The following is a 23,700-nucleotide window of genomic DNA, read 5'->3' as shown; positions in this document are numbered from 1 at the left end:
CAAAGACGAGCTTCGCTTCGGGCTATGTTACAACATTTGGACTACATGACAATCAATATTATTGGGCTTCCTCTAGTTGAAAGCGAGGGCCCCATACATCCCGGCCTCAACCTCAAAACACACGACTCATACATCCCGGAGGCCCCACTGAAGCCCTTTCACAGCCATGGCCCCGACAATACATATATTATAGGAATAAGTACATCCCCACCCTAGCCGCGTGCCACCCCATGCACTTCGCAATGAAGTAAGCCTGGCTGCGGTGCAGGCACAGGGCAGCTCAGGCCTCTGATGCGGGTTTCCCACACATAAACCCCGCACACTCTGGCTAAAACACACGGGGTGATACGACCAGGTCAGAGCAGCTGCCGACAAGAAGTGAAGGCGCCTCCCCCTCTCACGGGAGAAGTGGGCTGCGCCCACGCCACGTTGGTGCATGTTTGAGGCTGAAGGTTTTGAAACTACTCCCGCCCGGACATAGCCGGGGCTGGTTTGTACAGCAGGACTGCCCACATGAGGAATAGCTTACTGCTTAGTAGCACATCATGCATATCCCCACACGCCCTGGGAGCCGCACACGTGCGCGCCATACATGACACTAACATGTGACAGCAGCATGATCAGTTCATGAGTTGCAACCCGCCGCACACTTGCACACATGAGCAACTCCGCGGCATACACATATCATAGATGGCAGAAATTCCTGATCTTCGTGACTTCATGTCATCAACCACTACCAACCGACCAAGCGTCAAGCGCTATTCCAAGCCAATCATAATGGCCGCCAGGTGGCAGGTGGCACCCCATGCCCATCCAGGGTAACATGCAGTAGTTGTGATGACTGAGTGGCCTCCCCTCGCAACATTTTCTGGGGTCATTGCTTGCGTGAGATGTGTGATACCTCACCACGCACGGAGTGTCTTGCAGGATGCACATGGGTCATTCATCTGCTGCAGCCGAATTCACATACCAGCGTGCAGCGCCGAGCGAGGGTGCAAAGCGGTCAGCGGCACAGGTGCTACAATGCTTCCGCCGCCGACGCACACGCGCACACACATACACACACAAACACACACACACACACACACACACGCACACACACACACACACACACACACACACACACACACACACACACACACACACACACACACACACACACACACACACACAAGAAGGGCGTGCGTGTTCCTACGCGTGTGCTTGTTTGACAAAAGCAAGACACGTGCAGGTCACACGCCGCGCCTTGCCTTGATTGCACCCCCATCCAGCAAGTGAATCTGTTGGGCCTATTCTTCAATTCAGCGGCCGCACAGCCTCGCTCCTAATACAAGCGAAAGCCGTAGGACGTAACCCAAGCTAGAGTCAATTCGCGGCGAAACATTGACAAGCAAGTGTGCTGCGGGAAATAAAGCAAGTGCTGCGACCACATGATGACATACAGCCGGCGCCAGCGGAGGTGCCTTTTACTTCGCACACCTCCAGCCACTCCTGACACCAGCTAGATACTTAACTCCCATGTAAAGTTGCAAGCGCCTGACAGATAGAGCCGCGCCGTAATCTCCTACCAAGCCAGCAGCTTCCTCACTTCCCCCGGCCACCGCCTTGTACTCATGCATTGCTGTGGCCAGTACAGGTCGTGCCCACATTCGTGCGTGCGTGCAAGCAATTAAATGTACCGTATGCATAACTGTAACGTGCATGCATGCGACGCAATGTGTCACTGGCGTGCGTGGACCAATCAAGCTCTCCAAATGACAGAGACTAGCGCACGAAATACGCACGCACCATAATAAATGGTAGGTAGGCAAGCAACATCAATAAATGCCTGCCCGCGTCACACAACCTACATGTCCATCCGGCCCCCAGCCCCAACCTGATACACCATCTCTGCTACCAGCTGCTCGGGTAGGCCCATCGCCAGCAGCCGCGCAGCCCAGCCCAGCAAGTGTTGGTTGCGGCCGCCGCCGCCACCGCCGCCTCCTGCCTTGCGTGCCGCGTCAACAATGTCGAAGGGGCGCGCAGCAGGGGGCGAGCCCGGCTGGGGCTGGGGCGATGGCGGCGCCGGCGTGGCCTGCTGCTGTTGCCGCTGTTCAAAGCCGCCAGCAGGCGGCGCAGCGTTTTGTGTGGCAGCGGCGGCGAGCTGGGTAGGATTGTTGCGGCGGCGCAGCTGTTGCTGCTGGTGTGTGCTCACGGGATGGGGCTGCTGCTGCTGCTGAAGCGTGGGAGACGGCGCACCGGTGGAGGTGTCGCGGGAAAGGTCCAGCAACGCCTGTGTGAACGAAGTGAGGGGCATAGGCATCAGCGTCGTGCATGGGGTCAACGCGCGCTATCAATCGCAGCCACATATGCATGTCTCTTTCGCTTTCACAGACAGCCGCATGGCCGCAACAGCAGAAACACAACTGCACGAAGTGTTACCGTACATCAGATTAAGGCATCATTCGCAAGCCACTATAGACTCACCAGGCGCGGGCGCTTCGGTGCCTCTGCAGCAGTAGGCTGCGGCTCAATTGCTGCCGCCGGCCGCTTCGATGAAGTGCGCTGCTGCTGCTGCTGCTGCTGGTGCAGAGGCTGCATATGAGGGCGTGGCGGGATCTGTTGCATCGCATTCCACTCGTGCCACGCCCGCCTCTGCTGCTCACTCGGCGGCGGCGGCGGCTGCTCCTGAATCTGCTGCTGCTGCTCCCGCCTCTGCTGCTCGCGAATCCTCAGCAGCCTAAGCCTCGCTGCCGCCTCCACCCCAGCAGCTACACGCCCTGCAGCAGCAGCAGCAGCTGCTGCTGCTGCACTTCTGCGCTGCCGGTCCTCCTGAAGTGGCTGCGGTGACCGCTGTTGTGGGCCTGCTGGGTGAATGTCTTGATGTTTGGGCGGCTGCGGCTGCGGTGGCTCCCGCAAGAGAGGTTGCGTTGCCTGCTGCGAATGTGCCGCCGGCTCTGCGAGCTGCCGCTGCTGGTGAACACTTGTCCTCTGCTTCATCATGCGATACACACGCAGGAGCAGGAGTTCACGTGGGCCCAGCATCACGACCGCAGCGGGCTCGCCAGACTCAGGGTCCGAAACAAGGCCGGGAACGGCGGCGGCAGCAGCAGCATGTACAGCATCTATTGCATGTGCTGCTGCCGCCGCGACAGGGTCTGTCTTGATGTCAGCTTCATCCGGTCTGCAAGTGCGGGCGGTGGCGGCGGCTCTTGCTGTTTTTGTTGCCGCCGGCAGCTCCTGCTGCTGCCCCCCGTACGGCTGCGTTCCGTCATGGCCCTTGCTTCGAGGGCTGCCGCCCACAGCAGCCGGCGGCGGCGGCGCTTGCAGCCGCATCGCGCTCTGCTGCTGCACCTGCACCTGCCGCTGCAGGTGCTGCAGCTGCTGCAGCTTTCGCCGTCGCCGCAGCTCGTCTTGCTGCTGCTGCCAGCCCTCCGGCTCCTCCGGCTCCGCAGCAGCAGCTGCGGCTGCGGCCGCGGCTGGAGCTGCTGCTCCTGCTGCCTCCTGCCCGGCAGTAGTTGCCCCCGACACCGCCGCTGCTGCTGCTGCCCATGGTGCACGTGGGCCGCTGCGGTGCGCCAGCGTCGCACTGCTGCTATCATCAGAATATGCGGGTCGTCGCGGCAGCAGGCGCTGCAGGCACGCCAGCTTTGCTTCATTCGTTACGTGCAGCTGCTCATTGGGCTCCGCCAATAATGGCAAGGAGCCCCGCGGCAACGACCCCAACGCGGCTGCTGCAAGCTCTGCGAGCATTAAGAGTCTGTCGTGTGCGGCAGTGGCGGCACCGTGCTGCTGCTGCCGCCTGTCGCCAGCAGCAGCCTCCACATTGGGGCAGCCGTAAGCAGTAGCCGCAGCACCAGCAGCAACGTAATCTCCGCCGCCGCCGTTTGCCAGCAGTAGCTGCGCGCGCCCAGCGCCGGCGGGCTGCTGTGCCGCCTGCGCCTCTGCTGTCAACGCTGCTGCATTACTTGAAGCTGGGATGCGTGGTGACTGCTGCATATGCTGCTGTGACGCTAGCGGCGGAAGGCGCTCCAGCTGCTGCTGGTGCTCTGCATTATCCAGCAGAAGTGTCAGATGCTGGGGTGATTTTGGCTCTGGCTTAAGCAATTGCGACTGCTGCTGGTGGCGTAAAGCTGCCCCTTCACACGGCACGGCCGCTTCGATGCGGCTGCCGCCGTCGCCACCGCCTGTGCTGCTGGCCTTGCCGCCGCCGCCACAAGGCCACATGGCTACGCTAGCGGCGGCAGCGACTGCAGCGACACTGTTGTTGAGCTGTCCTGAGGAGCTACTGCTGTTGCTGCTGCGGTAAAACATTCCTGCATCCTCGTCATCGCGCGGAGCAGCCAAGGTGGCTGCAGCAGCTGGGCTGCTTCCAGCAGCAGTAGCATCGATGCCGGCAGTCGCCGCCACAGCAGCAGCACTTGCAGGGGATGGGCGCGGCGGCGACAGCAGCTGCCGCCGCTGCCACTCCTGCTCCTGGCTCGGGTTTTGACGCTGCTGGCTAGAGCTCTGCTCCACCTTCATCTCGCCCTTTTCCATCTGCGCTTGCTGCGCCTGCCCCTGCGCCTGCTGCTGCGCCTGCTGCTGCGCCTGCTGCCTCTGCACCTCCCTCTCCTCACCTAGTCCCTCATCCCCGGCGGACTGCTGCCTTTGCGCTCCGAACAACAACAGCTCCTGCAGCCGCTGCTGCTGCAGCATCCGCCGGTACTGCTCGGCAGCCTCACTAGCCGCCACCGCCGCCGCTGCGGCCTCCGCCGCCACGGCCATTGTGTGCACCGCCGCCCCGCCGCGACCCGCAGCCCCGCTGGCACCGTCGTCATCGCCGCCGCTACTACTGGTTGGGCTGCCTTGCCGTTGCGGCCGTTGTGGCTGCTGCTGCTGCTGGTGTAGTGGAGGGGTGCTGCGGGCAATGAGGGGTTCCGATGGGGACGACACAACAGTAGCAGCCGCAGCAGCAGCAGCGGCAGCAGCAGCGGCAGTGCGCACGGCCACTGACGAGGGGTCGGAAGCGGCGGTCTGCAGCACCTCACCAACCACCTGCATGCGTGCATAGCATGTGGCACCAGCACGGTAGAAGGTAGGGCACATGTCAGGCATACACCAGCAGCAGAGGTATACAACCACCTAGCTAGCTAGCTAGATAGCGAGCTCCCGACCGGTACGGCGACACATACGCGCGCATTGCGTGTGCACGAGTGAGGAGGATGGCGGCACAGCCGGCGGCATGCACGTTCCCTCACCTGCAGCGCCAGTCGAAAGCCCTCGAGGCGCCGGGCGGGGTCGTCTTCCGCTGACTGGACCGCGCGCGCGTACGTCCGCAGGACGCGGCGGGCCATCACGTGTTTGCTCCTCTGTGATGAGTAGAAGATGTTCTGTAGGGTGGGGTGATAGGTAAGTAAGGCAGCCGGGTGAGCAGGCGCGTGCATACGGGCACATGTATGGGGTCCATCGGCGCACTAGCGATCGAGCTAAATGTTCGAGGGACGGAATAAGCAGGTAGGGGAGCGGGAGAATCAACAGGCGCACGTATACACGCGTTAGGGTGTATACTTGTGACCGAAGTGAGCACGATTGAGTGGGTTGGGAAACAATGAGAAACAATTAGCTGCGAGAAGGCGTCGTCGAGGCGGCGGACACGCACGCAAGCGCGCCATCCATCCAACATTTCGGACGGACTGCCTTTAACTTAGTGTGACGCACACGCACGCACCGACGCACCGCGCCCTCGCCAAAGACCTCTGTGTTGGTCGACTAGCTTTGAAGGGCGCATGCTGCTAGCCTTCCCCCGGCCGATCGATGTGCAGAGGGTCGTCTCGTCCGTAAAAACGGCTTCATGTGCACGTGCATGGCCGCCAAAAAAAGGGCTCCCACGGACCGTGCGCATTTGGGGACACTGGTCGCGAGACTGCGACAACTCACCTTGACTTCAGTTGCGTCGCGGCCGGACAAATGCTGACTGAGGCGCGCCCACTGGTTGCCATGAGCCGCATGATAGCGCACAAAAATGACCTCCTCCGCAAGCGTCCAGGGCCTTTTCCGAATGCTCGCAGTCGTGTTAGCGCTTCCGCACAGGGAAAAGCCCACGTTTTCGTCGTTGGCGCTTTGGCGTGGCGCGGCGGTTAGCACAAGTGCGGACGAACCCTGCAGCCGCGCACCGCAAGTCACTAATGTATGGAGTTTAAGCTTTGACAGGTGGTTAAGTCTATATTCAGGTGGCCACGCAACAGCTCGCTCGCTCGCTCGGCTGTGAAAAATTGCGATGGTCCAGCCGCGGCGGACTCCTTACCACGGGCGCGCGAAATCTGTCATCCATATTGACTCGCCAAGCATTCGTGTCCCGCTCTCCGGACAGCTCTCCGCCAGGCGGCAAGCTCGCTTCCCGAGCCGCTCACGCGGCCTGCTGCGCCTTCGTTGCTGGTAAGAAAAGTGATTGTGGGCACATAAACAGCTAGTTACTTCTGCGCAGTACCTTGGGGACAACTAGAGGGACGCGCCCGTGCAATTGACGCGTTTGCTTTGTATTGTTTGTGTCGCAAAAACGAGCCGAGCATACGTGTTGAGCGATTGTGTGTGCTTTGCTTGTATTAGAGCTGCCAGTTGGCTGGGCTCGCTAAACCGTTTCTATAGAGCCCGCTGCCCCATGCTGCTTCACAGCGTCTGTTTGCTCTCAATCGATAGCCCCCGAAGCTGACTCGGAAATTTTCAGCTCTATAGCCCGAACCTCTCTGTCATCTCTGCTGCGAGCACGGTACTGAAACACAGAAGGCAACTCCCGTCGCTCGATCGATCAGTGACTATCAGTGCCGCTCGGCCGAGCGCATCGCTCGGCCACTGGCACTGACGGATGACACGCTGCACAGTGGTTAGGATACAAACAATTGCTGCCTCAATAAAACTGCATTTTGTGCAGCACATGGTAGCTTGGGGCTCGGCCAGCGCTGCACAGCTCACATGCATGTGCTACTGGCGGTCAGACGGGTTCGTCCAGCGTCCCCGCCAGACGTTACGGACAATCAAAGTCAAGACGCGGTCTGCTGACTTTTGGTCAATACGTTAGCTACGGGGTAGAACCCGACCTACCTGTTTGCTTGCGTGGTATGTGCATCCGTGGGGCACTCGAGCTCGCTCCTGCCCAAATTCAACCCTTCGAGGCCAGGAGGCCCTCGTAATCTTTCGTCCAAGCGACAACAGTTGACTGCAGGGTGTGCGACGGCGCATGCAGCTTCCCGCCTAACATGTTTGTCCGGAGTTGCTTTTACTCGCACGAGCTACAAGCACGCACAGTATCCCACGCTTGGGGTTTCTAGCCCAGGCAGTTAGCCCAGACTCCAAGCAAGTCAGCCAATCAACCCTACCTGCCTTCCCGTGACGAATTCAGGAGTTTTTTTATGCGTGCCAAACACACGTGCCAAACACAAACGCCACTGGTTGGAGGACCTTCCAACACCTGTATCACTGCTATTTGATCCAAGGGTGCACGCCAGAGGAGGTGCACAAGTATGCATGCAGACACAAATGTGGTCACGCCCTTGGGCCGTGCCAACACGCCCTGTTAATAACGGTGATGACGAGTGTTGCTGAACTAATGCGTACGCAGACCAGAGCGGAAGGCGGAGCGGGCTGGGTACTGAGGCTTCAAATGTTTGTGTTCCGACAGCTGGGCCCTGCTCCTATTGATGAGTCAACGAACTTGATCTCTCTTACTGGGGATGACGAAAACAAGCTACTGTAGGGCTATAGCACTAAAAGTGCCTTAATTGGGCCACCTCGGGCCCTGGTCGCTGGAGGGCGTTTGGGGCTCGGCTGCCGGCCTAACTACTACATATATGCTATATATGTAATTGTGGCACTGCTGGAAGTGGTAGTACGCGTGGGTGCGGGCCGGTCGGCGACCGGTCCATTTCGGTCGCTGGCCCCAATTTGGACCACCCCGGCAAACCCCACCTTTACACCCCGGCGCGCTAGTTTTGCGTATGCTATGATATCTATGGGCATTATAACAACATCAGGAGTGGCATGGGCATTCTCGCGGGGCCTCCTCGAGCTTCCGCACTCGAAATTGCCGCGCATGGCCGGACGCAGGGTCAGGTCGCGTTACATGCGGTCAATAGTCCGTCCGCGGCTTCCTAAAATCCACTTGGATGCATGATGAATTGAAATGCAGAGCGCTGGGGCACAAAGACGGGCTCGGGCGGCAAAGCCTCTTCGCTCGTGCTGGTCCATCGGGCATTGCACAGTCGCGAGCTTGAGTTAGAAGCCGTGGTCAATAGCTATGGCTTCCTTAGCTTGTGCTTAAGAAATGCAAAGCTTAAGCGGGGCCCGAACAACGCTCCTGGGTGGCAAAGGTGTCGATGGCCCAAAATTTTGGTCGGCCCAAACGTGGTTGTCGGCCTCCGGGGGCTCCGAAGACCGGCCGCCGTGGCACAGCTTTGCCTTTATACAAGTAATTGATACTGCCGCGGCGGCATGCTTAATTGCTGGCCGTATGCGCCAAACGAGCGGGTGGGGCACCCTAGGAATTAGGCACTTTTAGTGCTACAGGTTTGGGCGTTTGGTATTTCGGAAAGACGTTTCCGAATTGCTGGACTTAATAACATATTTTTAAATTTCGGAAGGGCGCCGATAATATACAATTATGTTTTTAAGTTTGGCGGCCTGCCCCAGCCGCCCCTGCCCCCCGTGCTCCAGCACCCTTGCTGCCACCGCACACCGTACTTCCTCCCACCACTGTGGAGCCCCCAGCCACCCTCCCTCTTATCGCTCATCTTCCGTACTTAGTCCCTGACCTATTGAGTACATGCACAAGTACCGTATGATATCGTGCAGCTATAGGGCACATCGTGTCAAACCGCTCTACATCTTCCTTGCGTGCGCCTGCGCGCGCGCCACACCGGCGAAATTAGCGCAAATGATATTAATTTCGGCGAATTTTTAATGAAAAAGTATTGTAATTGTTTCGGCGCCCAACTTCGGCAACCATCGCCGAACTTTGAACGCCCAAACCTTTATAGCACTACGGTATCCCAAATTCCACCACCACCGCCCTCTGTAAGCCCTGGAGGGCTAGCTCTGGCTCGTGTGGGTCCCGGGACTGGATGAACAGCGCTGCTATACCCAACCCTGTAACTCGGGCCTGGCGGACTTAGCCAGGGTTCGTGCCCTGAGCTTGCAACACGCAAGACTAGCTTTGGAGAGCACCCATTTGTGCGTAACAATAGCTTAGAACTTTATGGCTGTGATTTACAGGGCACAGTATTAAGGAGGGCGCGTATGCGCGTCCCCATCCCTGTACGGGGCTAGGCGAACCCGGCTATATTTAGCACTCGTCAGGGCCGCTTGCAGGTTACTCTTAGTATCGGAAGGATCGTCTCCTTCCCGGTGCCTTTCATGCTACGGGAGCGCAGCTTCCTGGCATTCTCTCTCTGCTCTCTCTTCAACGGACTTTCCGTCCGCACCCCTGGGTCGCGGCCTACGAAGGTCCTGGAGGTAAGCTTGCTCTGAATGCTGAATCTAACTCTGAAGTAGTTAGAGCCGGGGTTACAAGGGGTATCGAGACCAATTGTAACGACGGGAAAAGGCCCTTAGAAGTTGCCAGGAACGGGAAGTACCCGCCGCGTTACATTCTCCGCCACCTTCTCCGCGTTCTCGCCGCGCAGGTACTGCAGGGGCATCTCGATGTCCATCGCCTCGTAGGCGCGGAGCTCATCAAGCGCCTGGACAAGACGCAGGCGCTTGATGAGCTCCGCGCCTACGAGGCGATGGACATCGAGATGCCCCTGCAGTACCTGCGCGGCGAGAACGTGGAGAAGGTGACGGAGAATGTAAGGTAAGTGGGTACTTCCCGTTCCTGATAACTTCGAAGGGCGGGCCTTTTCCCGTCGTTACAAAAACCCCATCGGTACCCAACTTTGCTCATGGCCAGCCAATGATCACGTACGTCACACTTCGTCACAGGTGCAGCAGCTAGCAAAATGTACGGATGTACCAATCCCGGCGGCCCGTTGCCGTTCGTTGCAGACAAAGTGTCGCCTCAATTGCACACTGCCTCTCGCTTGTCGACCTACAAGAGCTCCATACAAGCGTACCCGCACCATCCAGCCAAAACGGTGTTTCCTAGCCTACTTGCGTGTAAAGCCTTTCCTGCTGCTGGGCCACCCATGCGATCGGCAAAATATAGCAGCTTAGCAAAACACAAACGGCTTTCAAAGTGCGGGATTAAATGAGGGTAGGTGCCCTGATCTGGTGCGGATGTGGTCGAAGAAGTGGTCAGTAAGATGAATGGCGGCGAGCATGGCTCTCTATCTAGGTACAGTAATCAACGCAGTGGCTGGCATCTAGGCTACACGCTGACTAATACTGGTACTCGATACTGCATTCCTGCTTCTAGCTAGACAACTATTGGTGCTGTGAGCGTCATTGGCCCTCATTGCAACCACCACAGCGGCACCGCCGAGCCAACGAGCCCGGTGGGCACGTGCGTGCGCTCCGGAGCACGGAGCATGGAGCTTGACCAGGGCGCCCCCGGCGTGATGCATGCAGAGCACACACAAAGGGAGGCGGGGTCACGCACGCTATTGCACGACACCGAAACCGGTGCTCACACATCTGCCCCACGCGCGCCAGCATGCATGTGCTCCGACTGCGCCATGTACCCAGCGGCCCAGTCGGGGTTCGGTCCGTCGCGACGCAAAATAATACAACACGACACAAAACGCGGATGCTTGTGCGCGCGTCATCCCTGCTCCTGCTGCTGCTGCGGCGGCGGCGCCGCCGCTCTGCCCTGCCCCTGCTGTGGCTGATCTCGCCGCTGCTGCCGCCGTTCCAGCTCGGCTGCGTCGCGCCAGATGCGCTTGTTGAGCTCGCGCTCCATTTCATCCACTTTTGCACGGATGGTATTCTCCTGTTTATAGCGCATTAGCCGTCGGGAGGACGCACGTGGGTCTAGTTAGCCGACGGTTTTAGCTAGGGTAGGCCAGCGCGGTGCCTTGGTCGTGGGTATGTACGCACTACCCATGGCTCTTATCTTAATGTCTCCGGCCATTTTCGCCGTTTCCTAGACATTCCTCCCGGGGACTCATGTCTGGGGCTAGAATTTGTTGGCCCGGGATTGGGGCGGGTTTGGTCCGAAATCCTATGGAAAAGTCCCCATCATAACTGCGATGTGCCCAGACAAAAGGCGGCCATCCGGCCGTGCTTGTCTGCGCATGACATCACCCTGCAAACAAGCTGCGACCCCTGGCACTATCTGTCTGCCTAGCCGCCAGCCGTGGCCCAGTGACGGATGACAGGAATCGTGCAGCACGCGCACGCACTTCACTTACTTACCTAGAGCACTAGCAGCTCTGTGCGTGGCACCCAACCTTGCTACGTGCCCCCAGCCCGCTCTCTTTAATGAACCAATCGCCCGCCCCTGCTACAACAAGCCAGTGCCGGCCCTACACTCCGAACCCGGCTGTCCCACCGCACCTGGTCCCTGACCTCCTTGGAAGCTCGGGGCTTGCCGCTGGCGCAGCCGAATAGCGCCGACCACCGCGGCATAGCTAGAGCCCCAGTTGTTGCCAAAGGTTCGGACGTCTACACCTTTGGAAGTAGCCTGAACAGTGGCAGGCGGCACAACATCAGCGCCAGTTCTGAATGATGAGTCCCTCAAGCTTGGAGGACTCAAGCTTGGATGAGGTTGTAGGAGGCTCATACTCGCCGCCCAGCACGCTGTATCATGCAGTGCTAATGCCTACCTTGACTGGCGCGAAGTTTGCCCCAGAAGGCTAGAGGTATCCGCGCTGCTTTCTGCTTTCTTTTTTACAGGAGAGCATTTCATGACATAGCGTGTGCGGCATTTATGTGCAGCGGCTTTAAAGTCGAGCGTCCGCAGAGGTCGACTACTACTCCAGTTCCGCTTGAACTACCGTTCACAGCGTTGTTGGCTCAACTCAGGTGGCGTGTAAATACAGGGAAATGGTGTGTGCAGTGTCAGCGCGCGTGGCTCCATCTCCATTTGACAGGTTCAGGGCAGGCAGCTTCCTGCACGATCGGCCGGAGGCGGGCGCAGCCTTGGGCGCAGCGACCGGGTTGTGCCGCTTCCCGCCTCCGCTCCCGTTCCCCCTCATGGTGCGTTGCGTAGCAGCCAAGCAGCGGCGATACGGCTTCGTGCCCCCAAATCATCCTGCCACCCTTAGTATCATGTCACAACTCCACCTCCCAAGCGCCAGTCAGCAGCAGTCGTGCACTCGCAGTCTTTCGGCTGGCTGTGCCATGTTAGCCACGAATGCGCCGCGCGCGCCAATTGTGGGGGCGCCGACGCCTTTGGGGGCATCAGCCTCTGCAGTGCCCCTGCTGCGCCGAGCCTCTCTCACTCTCTCATCATGCCTGTTCAAACCCCACACGCGCATGACACGTGGCCTCCTACGATACAGCGTGCCCAACTACCCGCCCGCCCATTCGGCCCCCTCCAGGCCTCCACCATGTCAATTTCGAACGCTTCTCTCGTTGACCTACCGAAGCTCCACGACACACACAGCACGGTGTAGAACCCGCTCAGAATCCGAATCGGGGCGCGTACGCCTGTGCCAGCTGCTGCAGCTCGTGTGTGGGCAGGGCGCGGTTGTAGATGAGTAGCACGGCCATGTCGCCGCGCAGGAACCTGTGCGTGGAAGTGGGAGGTAGGGCACAGGCGCGGCGGCATGTGGCAGGTTGGAGGTGAAGCTGGAGGTGCTAGGAAGGACAGACAGCAGCAGTAAGCAGCAGTGCGGCACACAGCCACGCTGTAAGCCACGCTGTAAGCCACGCTGTGCCCACACGACATCAGGCGCGCGGCTAGCAGCGCCTCTGCAGCACAACAAACACACAACCCCGTGTGTCCCCTCGCCCCTTGAGCTCAGACTCAGCCAAGCTTTGCAGCCACTTCACTCGTCAACTCACTTGGCGTTGATGTTGTGTTGCAGGTCGCGCATGTCGCAGCCCACGTTGAGATCGGCGCCGCCCACCGCACGCGGCGCGGAGTCCAGGCGCCACGTCAGCAGCCGCGGCCCCCGCCGCCCCCCCGTGTTCGCGCCGTGTCCGGCCCCGCCACTAGCGGCCTCCGCGCGAGTGCCGGCGGCAGCGCCGCCGGGCGCGGCAGCCCCGCCGTTGGAGGGGTAGGGCGCGGCGGCGCATCGGTGGTAGGCGGCTGCCGTGCCGCCCGCCTCGCGGACAACCGCCTCCATCGTCCTGAACGCATGGGAAGGTAGTGAGAACCAGGTGCGGTTGACGCAGTGGGGCGCACGGCAGTAAGGTTTTGCTACTCACGCTTCCCCACGCTTCCCCTCGGCACGCGGCACGCCCCCCCCCAAAGGCATCCAAGATGAAGGTTAAGGCCAAACATCTGTGGGCTGGTCCTGGGTCCTGGTTTCTTTGGGATTGGAATCAGCCACCCACCTTCCTTGCGCCCATGAAAAACTACCCCTACCTCATCCCCGCTCCCACCCACCCCCATGCAAACACACCAGGTGTTCTCCGGCGCGTGCACGTGCCGGCTCTCGCCAGCCTCCCCTGCTGCTGCGTCCAGCAGCGCCATGCTGCTGCCCTGGAGCGCGGTCCGGTCTGTGGTGTGGCGGGTGGGTAGTTCAGTCCAGAACCCAAAGCATGTCAACCGAGTGAACCCGAAACCGTGTGGCAGATGGGGTGTCGGGTGGGGTCTGGGGTGAGATGTGGGGAGTTGTTGAGTGCCGCTCAGCACCTGGTCCACGCCCCAGAAAAGGGTGGGAGAAGAGACCATGCGGCGGGGAATTCGGCAGGGATGCAGCAGGGGTTCCGACCTGCAGGCTGCGGCAGCCCGCATCGAGCAGGGCTGCACTGCTCACTGCAGGTTCATCTGACACACGGCCACGTGCATAGTGGGTATGTGCCTATGTGCATATTGCCCACCCCTCCATGTAACTGTGGCCTGTACATATATCTGTTCATGTATACAGTGTGTGAATGTGTGCAACATACGCCGCGTGTACTGTTCAAACCCACCAACTTCGTAGTTGTGGACCATGGAGAACTCCTGATCGATGGTGAAGGTGAACAGCTGGTGTGTGCTCCAGCACCTTTGTGGGTGTGTTCATGTGTGGCGCGGGTGTGTGCAGTGGAGGCGGACAGGGCGGCAGGGGGGAGGTTGCTCAATGCCAGATCCAAAATAGCCCAGATCCAGAATCCAGAACCCGAATGAGTGCTCGGGATTAAAGGAGTAGGGAGCAGCAAACGGCTCAGACGGACGGTGGTGAAAGCAGCTCCCATGCGTTGTGTCGGGCAGGAAGGTCAGCAGGTCAGGACAGGCGCTTCCGCACCGAGCACTCACAACTCCTGGTCGTAGTTGGTGACGGTGCGGTTGAGGCTGAGCAGCCACTGCTCGTGCTGCCGCGGCGAGCGGGCGAAGCGGCCGATCCACACAAAGGTGAAGGGCGCCTGCGGGGCAGCGGGGCAGAGGCGGGGTTTGCAGACACCAGCCCAAACTGGACCGAACCCAACGCAAACGGTAGGGGGAGAAACGGGCGGGGCGCCCTTCGGGGGCCCGTCTTTTCCTGGTGACGTAACTTCGCACGGCACGTGACACAACACGTGGCACGCCGCCGCCGCCGGCATGGTGTGATGGTCAGTGCCCGCTCCGACCGACATGGCGTCCGGGCAGCGAGACGGACATGTAAAATGCCCCCGAAGCATGCGCACACACCACGCAACCACAATGACAGGCGACACCCCGCCACCCGAACATGTCCAAGAATAGCATCTCTCACCCCAGCTTGAAAGTCCCAACCCACCTCGGGACTGGCGCTCCAGTTGGGGAGCGCGGCGTCCTCCATGCGCGCCCCTCCCCGCCCGTCAAACGACACGGCTACGTTGGCCGCAGTTCGGCCACCCAGCCGCACCCCCACCGCCGAATCCGCCTGGCCCGGATCTGAAGCCGCCGCCGCCGCCGCCGCCGCCGCCGCCGCCGCCGCCGCCACCGGGGCCAGGGCTGCGCCGGCTGCCGAGGGGCCGGCAGCATCCCCTGCTCCTCCGCCTTCTGCGCGTGCTGCCCCTGCTACTGCCGGCGGTTCTGCTGCATCTGCATCTGCTGATGCGTCTGCTGCTGCTGCTGCTGCTGCTACAACCGGAGGCGGCGGTGGCGGCTCGTACAGGCGGGTGCAGCGGCTGGCGGCGCCGGTGCCTCTGAAGAAGGTGAGCACGTTGCTGCGGCGGTCGGGGTGCACGTCCTGTGTTGGGGGGCACAAGAAGAAACATACGTGTGTGCGTGTGTGTTATATAAGGAGCACAAGGACAACGCGTGTGTGTGTGTAGTGCACGCGTGTGTAAGTGTGTGTGGAAGCACAGGTGCACAAACGGGCAGTCAACTCCAAGCCCAAATCAACCGAGACCTCAGAACCCACAGCCAAGAGGGAGGGGCGTGGACCCGTAGCACCCACTCCACACACCCAGCCATCCCCAGAGCCATCCCCAGAGCCATCCCCAGAGCCATCCCCAGAGCCATCCCCAGAGCCATCCTCAGCCATCCCCACAGCCCTCCTCAGCCCTTCCCCCCAGGGCCATCCGCAGAGCCATCCCCAGAGGGCCACCCGCCGCACCCACCTGCCAGCTCGACACGGCGCCGTTGGGTCGCCGCCGCAGCCCCGCCGCCGCGTCAAAGTGCGTCACACTCGGCTCCAGACCCGGCGGCAGTGGCGTGGGCGACACGGCGTCGGCGGCGACGTCAGCGGCGGCGCGGGCGGCGCGGTCCGAGGCGGCGCCGGCGGCCAGCGGCGTGAGCACGAGCTCCTTGAACCTGGAAGCCGCACGTGTGGGTGGTGTGGGTGGTATGTGGGTGATGTGTGGGGTGGGGTGGGATAGGGTGTGTGGGTGGGGTGGGTGCGAGCGTGGTAGCGGTCGGGGCGGCGGTGCGGGCGCGGCGGCATGAGCATGGCATGTGGGTGGGTGGATGTGCGCTGTGGGGTGTGTGAGCGGTGGGTGTTTGCGGGGCGTGCAACAGTCCCCTGCCGTCACAGTACCCTTTGCCACGGCCCCCCGCTGCCGCCCCCACCCCCACCCCTGGTCCTGCCCTCTGTACACTTGCGGCTGCGGCACAATGCCCCCCTCCTGACGCAACCCGCAAACGAGCAAGCGGCCCGACTCATCCCCAAACCCTCTCTTCCAACCAACCAACAAACAAACAAACAAACAAACAAACCGACCAACCAACCAACCATCCAACCGCCACTCACATGAGCCCCCTCTTCCACCAACTGTCGTGGTTCCACAGGCTGACGGCCACATCGTAGATGGCGCCCGGCGGCACCTCGAACTCGCCCGCGGCCTGTTTAATAGGATGCGTGGCGTGGCGTGGCGTGGCGTGACATGGGGTGGGTGGTTCCAAGTATGACTAAGGAGGGGACGCCGATGTCGGCGGCATGGTGTGGCGTGGTGTGGTGCGGTGTGGTCTGCTTCAGGTCAGGCCCGTGCGGCGTGTTGAGCGGTGAGGCAGCGGGCGATTGGCGAGGTCGGGGCAAAACCCGTGGATAAAACCCGTGGGTAGAACCCAGCCCCCGTGCAGCCCCTAAAACCCGTGGGCACATCCCTGTCGTACCTGCTCGTACCAGCCCCTGCCCGCCTGGTCCATCAGCTCCCCCTGATCCACCTCACTGACGTCCAGGTCTGACCTGGGCTCCGGACCCGGCACAGCACATGACAAATCCAAGGATGTAGCAGCGGCGGCAGCAGCAGCAGCAGCGGCGGCAGCAGCGGCAGCAGAGGCTGCAGCGGTCGCGGCGCCGACGGCACCTCCGCCAACGGCGGTACCCCGGGGGGCGGCTCCGGTGAGAGTGGGGGTGGGGATGGAGGCGGTGGCTGGGGCTGGGGCGGAGGAGGCGGCGGGGGTGGAGGTAGGGGCGCCGGCGGAGGTGGGGTAGGGCCGCTTGGCAAGCAGGCGGCATTTGAAGTTGAGCTGCGGCGCGCAGGGGCGGAGGGGCAGGGGCAGTGGCAGGGGGGAGGGGCAAGGATAGTGTGACGTGAGAGCGTGTCGCAATCGGGCTATGAAAGTGTCGCCCTTGCATCTCCTCGACTCCCAAATTGCCGACTGCTCATGTCGCCACAAGATCCTACTCTCTCTGATATGCGTGGGAGCAGTTGCAGTACTCACAGTAACAGCAGTTTCATGGAAATAAAGTACCCCCACCTCGCAGCCCTGATCCCCGCCGCAGCCTCTCACCGCCTCTATGTTGCAGTCGCGCCCCACGCGCAGCCACCAGCTGGCCCGGTAGCGGCCCGGGCCCACGCCTGTGGACAGCGCAGGTGAGTTACACAAAGAGTTCATGAAACGAAAGCAACAAAGAGTTGATGGACGGAAACGAAGCAAACACAAAGGGGCCTTCTTGCAGGAGTGATGCGTAAGAGACAAGGGTTCAGCGGGGTTCAGCGGGGGTCATCGCGGGTTTGCCCAGCATGCACACACATACACACACGCTGCCCTGCTGCGGCTGAGCACCCACTCGTCCCACCTGATATGCCAGCCAGCCCCGTTTGGGCGCTCCGTCCACTGGCCTGACGCGCATTTAGCCCCCCACTGAACGCAACGAGTCACTAACTTCATTGTACCCCCCAACCAACCAACACCCGCGCACCCAACCACCCACGCGCGCACCCACCCGCCTACGCACGCACCCACCGAGGAAGGTGCCCTCCAGGTTGAGCCAGCACACGTTGTGCAGCTGAACCACCTGAACCACATGTGTGTGTGTGTGTGTGTGTGTGTGTGTGTGTGTGTGTGTGTGTGTGTGTGTGTGTGTGTGTGTGTGTGTGTGTGTGTGTGTGTGTGTGTGTGTGTGTGTGTGTGTGTTTGGGGGGGGGGGGCATGACACGCCCGAGTCCAACGAAATACCATAGGCCCCATCATAGGTTAAAAGGGGGCTTGATGCAGGCTTGTACGGGCGAGTTGCAGCCTACAATCCACTTCAATAGCGCACGTGGAAACAGCGTCGTTTCCCCCACTGGACCATAGTTGGAGCCAGAGAGTAAAAGGCAGCGGAGTTAGGGGCGTGTACGTGTGGTACCCGTGTGGCTGTGTGTGCAGGAGGCAGTGGTCGCGAGAAGCGCCAGACCACCCCCCCCCGGAATCCTGCCCTGCATCCTAGATGGGTGAGGACAGCCCCTGGCCTTGTATGCACGGCCATCCGTCCTCCATCCCTCCGTACAACTCCCACCTCCCACCTCCCACCTCCCACCTCCCACCTCCCACCTCCCACCTCCCACCTCCCACCTCCCACCCCCCACCTCCCACCTCCCACCTCCCACCCCCCACGTACCTGCACCGGAGGCTGTGGCGGCGGTCCCGCTCCCGCGCCCGCTGCCTCTCCACCACCACCGCCGCCACCAGCACCTTGCCCTGGCCCCCCCTCCCCATCTCCGTCGCCGCCACCACCACCGCCGTCATCACTCCGGAAGTGGCGATTGTCATTATTATCATCATCGTAGTCGTAATCATCGTTGTCCACGTGTCCATCGTCACCCTCCTCATCCTGATCTGCGTCCTCCGGATCCGCATCCTGATCACTGTCGTCGTCCTCCTCCTCGTGATCATGCACCCCGCCGCCCGCGCCCTGCCCCGGACCCTGAGGGTCAGGCCGCCTCGACAGATAGGAGTTGTTGAGCCATGTCACGTCCACTGCATGCATGAGCAACGGCAATGAGATTGAGAATGAGATTTAGATTGAGAGAGAATGATACTGAGATGTGCAGTTTGTAGCGGTTTGTAGTGCATACCGCAAGTGCCCTCTCGAGGTGCGGAGGAAAGCGGGCAACTGCGCGGCCGCGCGGCGGGCGGCGCGACGTGACACAGAGCCTGGCTCAACAGTCACGACCGATCCCCACATGCGCCCAGCAACGCGTCCAGCAACGCGCCCAGACAGCCGTACCCAGGCCCCCAACCAGCCCCACACCCAGCCCTAACACCCAGCCCCACACCCAGCTCCGCCCCCGGCCCCGCACAGAGCCCCACCCGCCCAGCCAGCCGTACCTAGCCACACACCCAGCCCAACACCCAGCCACACACATAGCCACACAACCAGCCCCAAACACACCCAGCCCAACACACACTCAGCCCCGCACACAGCCTCCCACACACCCAGCCCCACATCCAGCCCCACACAGGGCCCCACACCCACATAGCCCCGCGCCCACTACGCACCGTCCCTGGCCGCCAGCAGCCGGGTCTGGCCACGTTGGAAGAAACGCAACCGCGGGTCCAGGCCGCCACCTGCTCGGGGCGCGGAGAAAAGCCGAGCTGGGTAAGAAACGGATGGTAACGGGGGGTTCGTCCCCCGCACAGCGGCATAGGACAGCAGCAGTGGGCCCCCTGGTGGTCGTAACAGTCTTTAAGAAGTGAATGCGAAAACGTAGGACGCCAGAAGCGGTTGCCTAGGGGTCTTGCGTCAGCTGGCTGAACCCGCCTTGGGCCGGAGGCGACCAGAACACACTCCGGGTGACGTCTGGAGAGAGAATTGTGCACATGCTGATCACCACTGCGGATCCATCTATGGTGTGCCCACCCAGCCATGACCCCTCAAATGTCGCACGTACATGCATACACACACGCATGCAATCTAACTACCATACGACCCAGTGCTCCTTCCACTTTCCTAGCTCACATGCACACACAAACACATATCCGCTGTCCATCACATGCACAAACACATCCATCGCAAGTTGTGTTGGCGAGCGAGCGCGCGCGCTGTACTACGTTTCCCCCAACACACACAAGCGCGCACGTAGCGCCCCGTGCCCTTCTCACTGGGCAGTGGCTGCAGCAGGCTCCTGGCCGCCACCACCTCCGCCTTCACGTACAGCCCACACCAGGCCGACTCGGCCCACCTCCGCCAGTGCACCTGCGGCCCAGCGTGCGACGGCGTGTGGAACACAGCAGGCAAAAGATAAAGCCCAAAGTGCGCTCGGGGATGCAGCGCGTATTACGACCATGATTAGATACCGGTAGTAGTCAAGTTGTCGCCGGGTGTGAGGGGGGCGGGGAAAGCGGGACGCTGCGAGCACGCCACAGCGCTGCACCCCCACCCATGGGTTGGATTTAATTGTGAAACAACTAGCAACGCCCTACTATTCTTGCGGCCAAGACATTATCAATTGTGAACGCGCTTCAGGCGGCGTGTCCGCCGATGCATGGTAGTTGCCCCTCGCACCTCCGCCTCCTGCTTTCTCCCCCACACCACCCCGTCTCCCGCATAACCAAATGAACACACAGAGCAGCACCCTGCAAAACACACACACACACGCATGCATAAACACCCCCCACACACACACACACACCTGCGGCTCAATGTCGTGTTTGAGCACACCGCTGCTGTTGAACGCCACCACTCCCGGGTACTCGGCCGCCACCGCTGCCAGCTCCGCAAGGCTGGCGCAGCTGCATCGCGTGTCATTTGTGTGTGTGTGCGTGTATGTATGTATGTATGTATGTATGTATGTATGTATGTATGTGTGTGTATGTGTGTGTCATGAGTGTGCGTGGGTGCGTGTATGTATGTATGTATGTATGTATGTGTGTGTATGTGTGTGTCATGAGTGCGTGTGTGTGTGTGTGTGTGTGTGTGTGTGTGTGTGTGTGTGTGTGTGTGTGTGTGTGTGTGTGTGTGTGTGTCATGAGTGTGTGTATGTGTGTGTCATGAGTGTGTGTGTGTGTGTATGTGTATGTGTGTGTGTATGTCATGAGTGTGTGTGTGTGTGCGTGAGTGTATGTGACAACAAGACACCAGGGAGCTATCAATCTTCCTTTGGGGCGCGGCCATGCTGAGGGGCCCTGCTGAGGTGCTGGGCCAGGCCGTGTCACGTCAGCTAACTTTTTGGCAACAAGGGAAGACGAACCCCTTGGATGAGCTACCTAACCCCCCGGTCTCACAACCCGCCCTCGCACCCCGCACCCCGCATCCCTCCCCATGGCCCCGCTCAGCTCCCGTCCTCTGTTCCCCTCCCCTTTGGTTTAGCTTGGGCTGGTATCTACACCCCCCCCCGACTCGCCTCCTTACACCCCCCCCCCCCGACTCGCCTCCTCGCTCCCCTCCTCTGTTCCCCTCCCCCCTACAGTCAGCACCGCCCACATGCGCAAGACCAAAGAGTTCATCAGAAAGAGCTCTCACACACACACACACACACACACACATACACACGCTCTCTCTCTCTCGCCTGGAGCGGAAGTGCATCTCCCCTGTAGCCGGGTGGCGCACGTCGCTGCCGGGCGAGTCCAGCAGCGCGTAATACACCCAGCCCGGGAACTGGGGCGGCCGGGCCAGCACTGCGAAGGGGCACCAGGGCAGAATGGGTTATTGGGTTGGGTGGAAGACACACACACACATATACATACACCTGCATCGCACTGCATCGCATACACTGTCTTTGCGCAATGTTTTCCGTGTGTGCTCTTCAGCACACACACATACATACACATATACACACACACGCCGAAATGGGGTTCGGCCCGGTGTAATCTTGCCCTCTCTCCGCTACTCCTTAGGCGTGCTCGCCAGCAAACAAAATGCCTGTGCCCCAGCCCGCGCCTCCCCTCCTCCCCTCCTCGCACCTGCCCCTCCCGCCCCGGCGCCCTCCGCCTCCTCTGGGCCCTGCAGCTGCTCGGGCCGCGGCGGCATGCCCAGCTGGTGCACCAGCGCGCGACTGCGGACGTACGTGCCTGTTTTTATAGGCGTGCCGGCAAATGATGCGCCATGAAATGGTTTTCGGACGTAGCTGCCTGTTGTCACGCGTGTGCGACAATCAGCGGTGCGGTCATACGGTATGTTGAGAGCGGTTTGTGGCACAGGAAGCAAGGCAGGCAGCAACAGAGCGGAGGAGGGGCGGGAGTGTGGGAGAGCTGCACACGATGTGTCTGGCACGCGGCGAGGTAGGAGCAACGTGGGTTGCGGCGTGTTGCCAACCACCCATCCACCCACCCAAGCAACCAACCCTCCAACCAAATAAACAACCACGAACCTGCCCCAGGCTCGTAACTGAACCGCTCCCAGCGCGCAAACGGCAGCAGCGCGCGCTTCACCCAGCCTGCGTGCAGCAGCCATGGGAAAGCGCGCAAGACAAGGAACGATTTGGCCGGGAGGTCAGCAGCTGCTGCGCTGGCAACAGGGGGCTCCTGGGCTCTGTAACATTGTCATACGTGCTAGGCATCCATTCCCGCTCCAAGACCCGAGGGCTGGAGGTCCGAAACAAAATCCAACCAATGCGGCCATGACACCTGATTCCAGCTGATGCTTCTCCCCTCGCCACCTCCAGTGCCATCATAGCCCCCGTCATACACTCAGTCACTGAATTCCTGGTCCCAAACCTAGCATTCGCCCCACCATTGGTGTTAAATGCCACACCACCACGTGCGTCCGCCAGCCTCGCCAACGCGGCGGGGGAGCGGTCGGTACAGGTGTCGTCAGGAGTGGCGACGTCGTTGCCACCCGAGTCCAGTCCCTGAATAAAGCTCCATTCGGGCAACCACACGGGCGGCTGCAGCGGAGCTGCGAGAAGGTGATGGGATTTGGGGAGCGGGAGAAGGAGAAGGGGCGTTGGTGGATGGGAGCACTTGCAGCGGTGGTGGTTGTGGGAAAGGGACGAAAAGGGAATGGTCGATTTGGGTGTCTGGTCTCGCGTCCTCGCATCACCCTCACCTGGCGCCGCTTCCTCGCCAAAACGAGCGGCGCTAAGGCGCTCCCAGACTTGTGGCTGACTGAGGAAATCGTGCCAGAAGCGCGAAACCTCGGCAAGATGTAGAAGCGCGTGAGGGCTGCAGATTAGCTTCGCAGCAATAACCTCAGCAATTTCAGGTAAAGGCTCGTTCCATGCAATTCCCAGCTCCGCAAGCTCGTTCGGGAGCTCGACAGCTTTTTGGGCTGCCATGTCGTCACACCGTAACCTCGTCAAGGCAGTATGAATACAGTAACATCTGGCTACAGGTTTAGGGATGATATATTGACTATGTCGGCTAGTTTGGAAGGGCCCGCAGCAGGGCCCGGGCCTGGGCACGATGCTCATGCCGTTTCCCGCGCTGCGCGTCGCCTTGCTCCCGCCCTTGCTCTCACCCCAGCTTGCCTGCGCATGCACCGGCTGCCCCAAATCCCAACCACTCTCGTGAAGCATTCTCCTACTCCTATGGTAGTAGCTCTTCTAAGCTATGTCATGACCGTATCCTTGATCATCGTGTGCCGGGCGGCTGCATGACCCGCATCCATACATCTGACCTTGACTGCCGCTTTGCCTCTGTGCCTGACGCACGGCCGCGGCGCTCGCGCTGCAAAAGCTCGGTCGCCTGCCGCATCTGCGCACCGCTCTAATCGCTCTCGACCATGTGTCATGCATGTGCGGGCGAGCTGCGCTGATGTGGCCGCCGACTGCCGTACGCCGACTGCCGTACGCTGACTGCCGTCGTGGAGCTAGTGTTGTTCCCACATGCAGCCAACGCCTACCCATGTTGGCATAATGGCATCGCTTCGCCAGTTCGCCTGAGCTCACTGGCAGATTGCCGGCGTGCCTGCCAGCTCTGTAGGACCTGGAGTCGTATGGTGATTGGTGACGGCCTAGGCGTGGATGAGGGCAAGCATGGGCGCATGGCGGGTTCAGGACCTTTCACCAAATGCCTGACGCCGCAGGCACGGCGATGGGTACCGGCTGCGGCGGCGCCGTAGCGGCGGCTCAGCGCCCCACGCACAGCCCAACAAACGGTCGCTCGCT

The 23,700-nt window shown here is 60.9% G+C and overlaps 3 protein-coding genes across 3 annotated transcripts; all 3 read right to left on the bottom strand.

Moving 5' to 3' along the window:
* Positions 1–15: 15 nt before the first annotated feature.
* On the bottom strand, positions 16–6,705 carry CHLRE_14g621172v5 (uncharacterized protein). Its single transcript, XM_043070183.1, has 5 exons — positions 6,266–6,705; positions 5,899–6,120; positions 5,220–5,351; positions 2,467–5,016; positions 16–2,272 (listed from the first exon to the last, which is right to left on the bottom strand). The coding sequence occupies exons 1-5, from the start codon at positions 6,290–6,292 to the stop codon at positions 1,847–1,849; spliced, it is 3,357 nt and encodes a 1,118-aa protein (XP_042916856.1). The 5' UTR covers positions 6,293–6,705; the 3' UTR covers positions 16–1,846.
* A 3,143-nt stretch (positions 6,706–9,848) lies between these two features.
* CHLRE_14g621150v5 (uncharacterized protein) lies at positions 9,849–11,911 on the bottom strand. The gene is made up of 3 exons (XM_043070182.1): positions 11,715–11,911; positions 11,446–11,572; positions 9,849–10,879 (listed from the first exon to the last, which is right to left on the bottom strand). Exons 2-3 carry the CDS (start codon positions 11,515–11,517, stop codon positions 10,712–10,714), a joined length of 240 nt encoding a protein of 79 aa, XP_042916855.1. The 5' UTR covers positions 11,518–11,572; positions 11,715–11,911; the 3' UTR covers positions 9,849–10,711.
* A 48-nt stretch (positions 11,912–11,959) lies between these two features.
* Positions 11,960–22,925, bottom strand: CHLRE_14g621100v5 (uncharacterized protein). The gene is made up of 20 exons (XM_043070181.1): positions 22,641–22,925; positions 22,326–22,490; positions 21,964–22,029; positions 21,557–21,664; positions 21,163–21,271; positions 20,287–20,386; positions 19,757–19,850; positions 19,154–19,222; positions 18,273–18,631; positions 17,636–17,687; positions 17,180–17,247; positions 16,559–16,915; positions 16,197–16,288; positions 15,568–15,760; positions 14,760–15,194; positions 14,300–14,406; positions 13,975–14,048; positions 13,461–13,557; positions 12,898–13,185; positions 11,960–12,619 (listed from the first exon to the last, which is right to left on the bottom strand). The coding sequence occupies exons 1-20, from the start codon at positions 22,867–22,869 to the stop codon at positions 12,514–12,516; spliced, it is 3,168 nt and encodes a 1,055-aa protein (XP_042916854.1). The 5' UTR covers positions 22,870–22,925; the 3' UTR covers positions 11,960–12,513.
* Between the last annotated feature and the right edge of the window lie 775 nt (positions 22,926–23,700).

Source organism: Chlamydomonas reinhardtii, chromosome 14 (genome assembly GCF_000002595.2).
Source record: "Chlamydomonas reinhardtii strain CC-503 cw92 mt+ chromosome 14, whole genome shotgun sequence".
Taxonomy (NCBI): domain Eukaryota; kingdom Viridiplantae; phylum Chlorophyta; class Chlorophyceae; order Chlamydomonadales; family Chlamydomonadaceae; genus Chlamydomonas; species Chlamydomonas reinhardtii.
The sequence above is the reverse complement of the archived record's forward strand: the minus strand, read 5'-3'. Positions and strand labels throughout refer to the sequence as shown.

Coding starts and splice junctions, on each gene's coding strand:
- CHLRE_14g621172v5 (XM_043070183.1), bottom strand. CDS start 6,292: ATGGATGACAGATTTCGCGCGCCCGTG. Junction 5,017..5,219: donor GCTTTCGACTGGCGCTGCAG/GTGAGGGAACGT, acceptor GCACGCATGCAG/GTGGTTGGTGAGGTGCTGCA. Junction 2,273..2,466: donor CACCGAAGCGCCCGCGCCTG/GTGAGTCTATAG, acceptor TCGTTCACACAG/GCGTTGCTGGACCTTTCCCG.
- CHLRE_14g621100v5 (XM_043070181.1), bottom strand. CDS start 22,869: ATGGCAGCCCAAAAAGCTGTCGAGCTCCCGAACGAGCTTGCGGAGCTG. Junction 22,491..22,640: donor TGGCGAGGAAGCGGCGCCAG/GTGAGGGTGATG, acceptor ACCTTCTCGCAG/CTCCGCTGCAGCCGCCCGTG. Junction 22,030..22,325: donor TGTGGCATTTAACACCAATG/GTGGGGCGAATG, acceptor TGCTGCACGCAG/GCTGGGTGAAGCGCGCGCTG.
- CHLRE_14g621150v5 (XM_043070182.1), bottom strand. CDS start 11,517: ATGCCGCGGTGGTCGGCGCTATTCGGCTGCGCCAGCGGCAAGCCCCGA. Junction 10,880..11,445: donor CCAAGGAGGTCAGGGACCAG/GTGCGGTGGGAC, acceptor CGCTATAAACAG/GAGAATACCATCCGTGCAAA.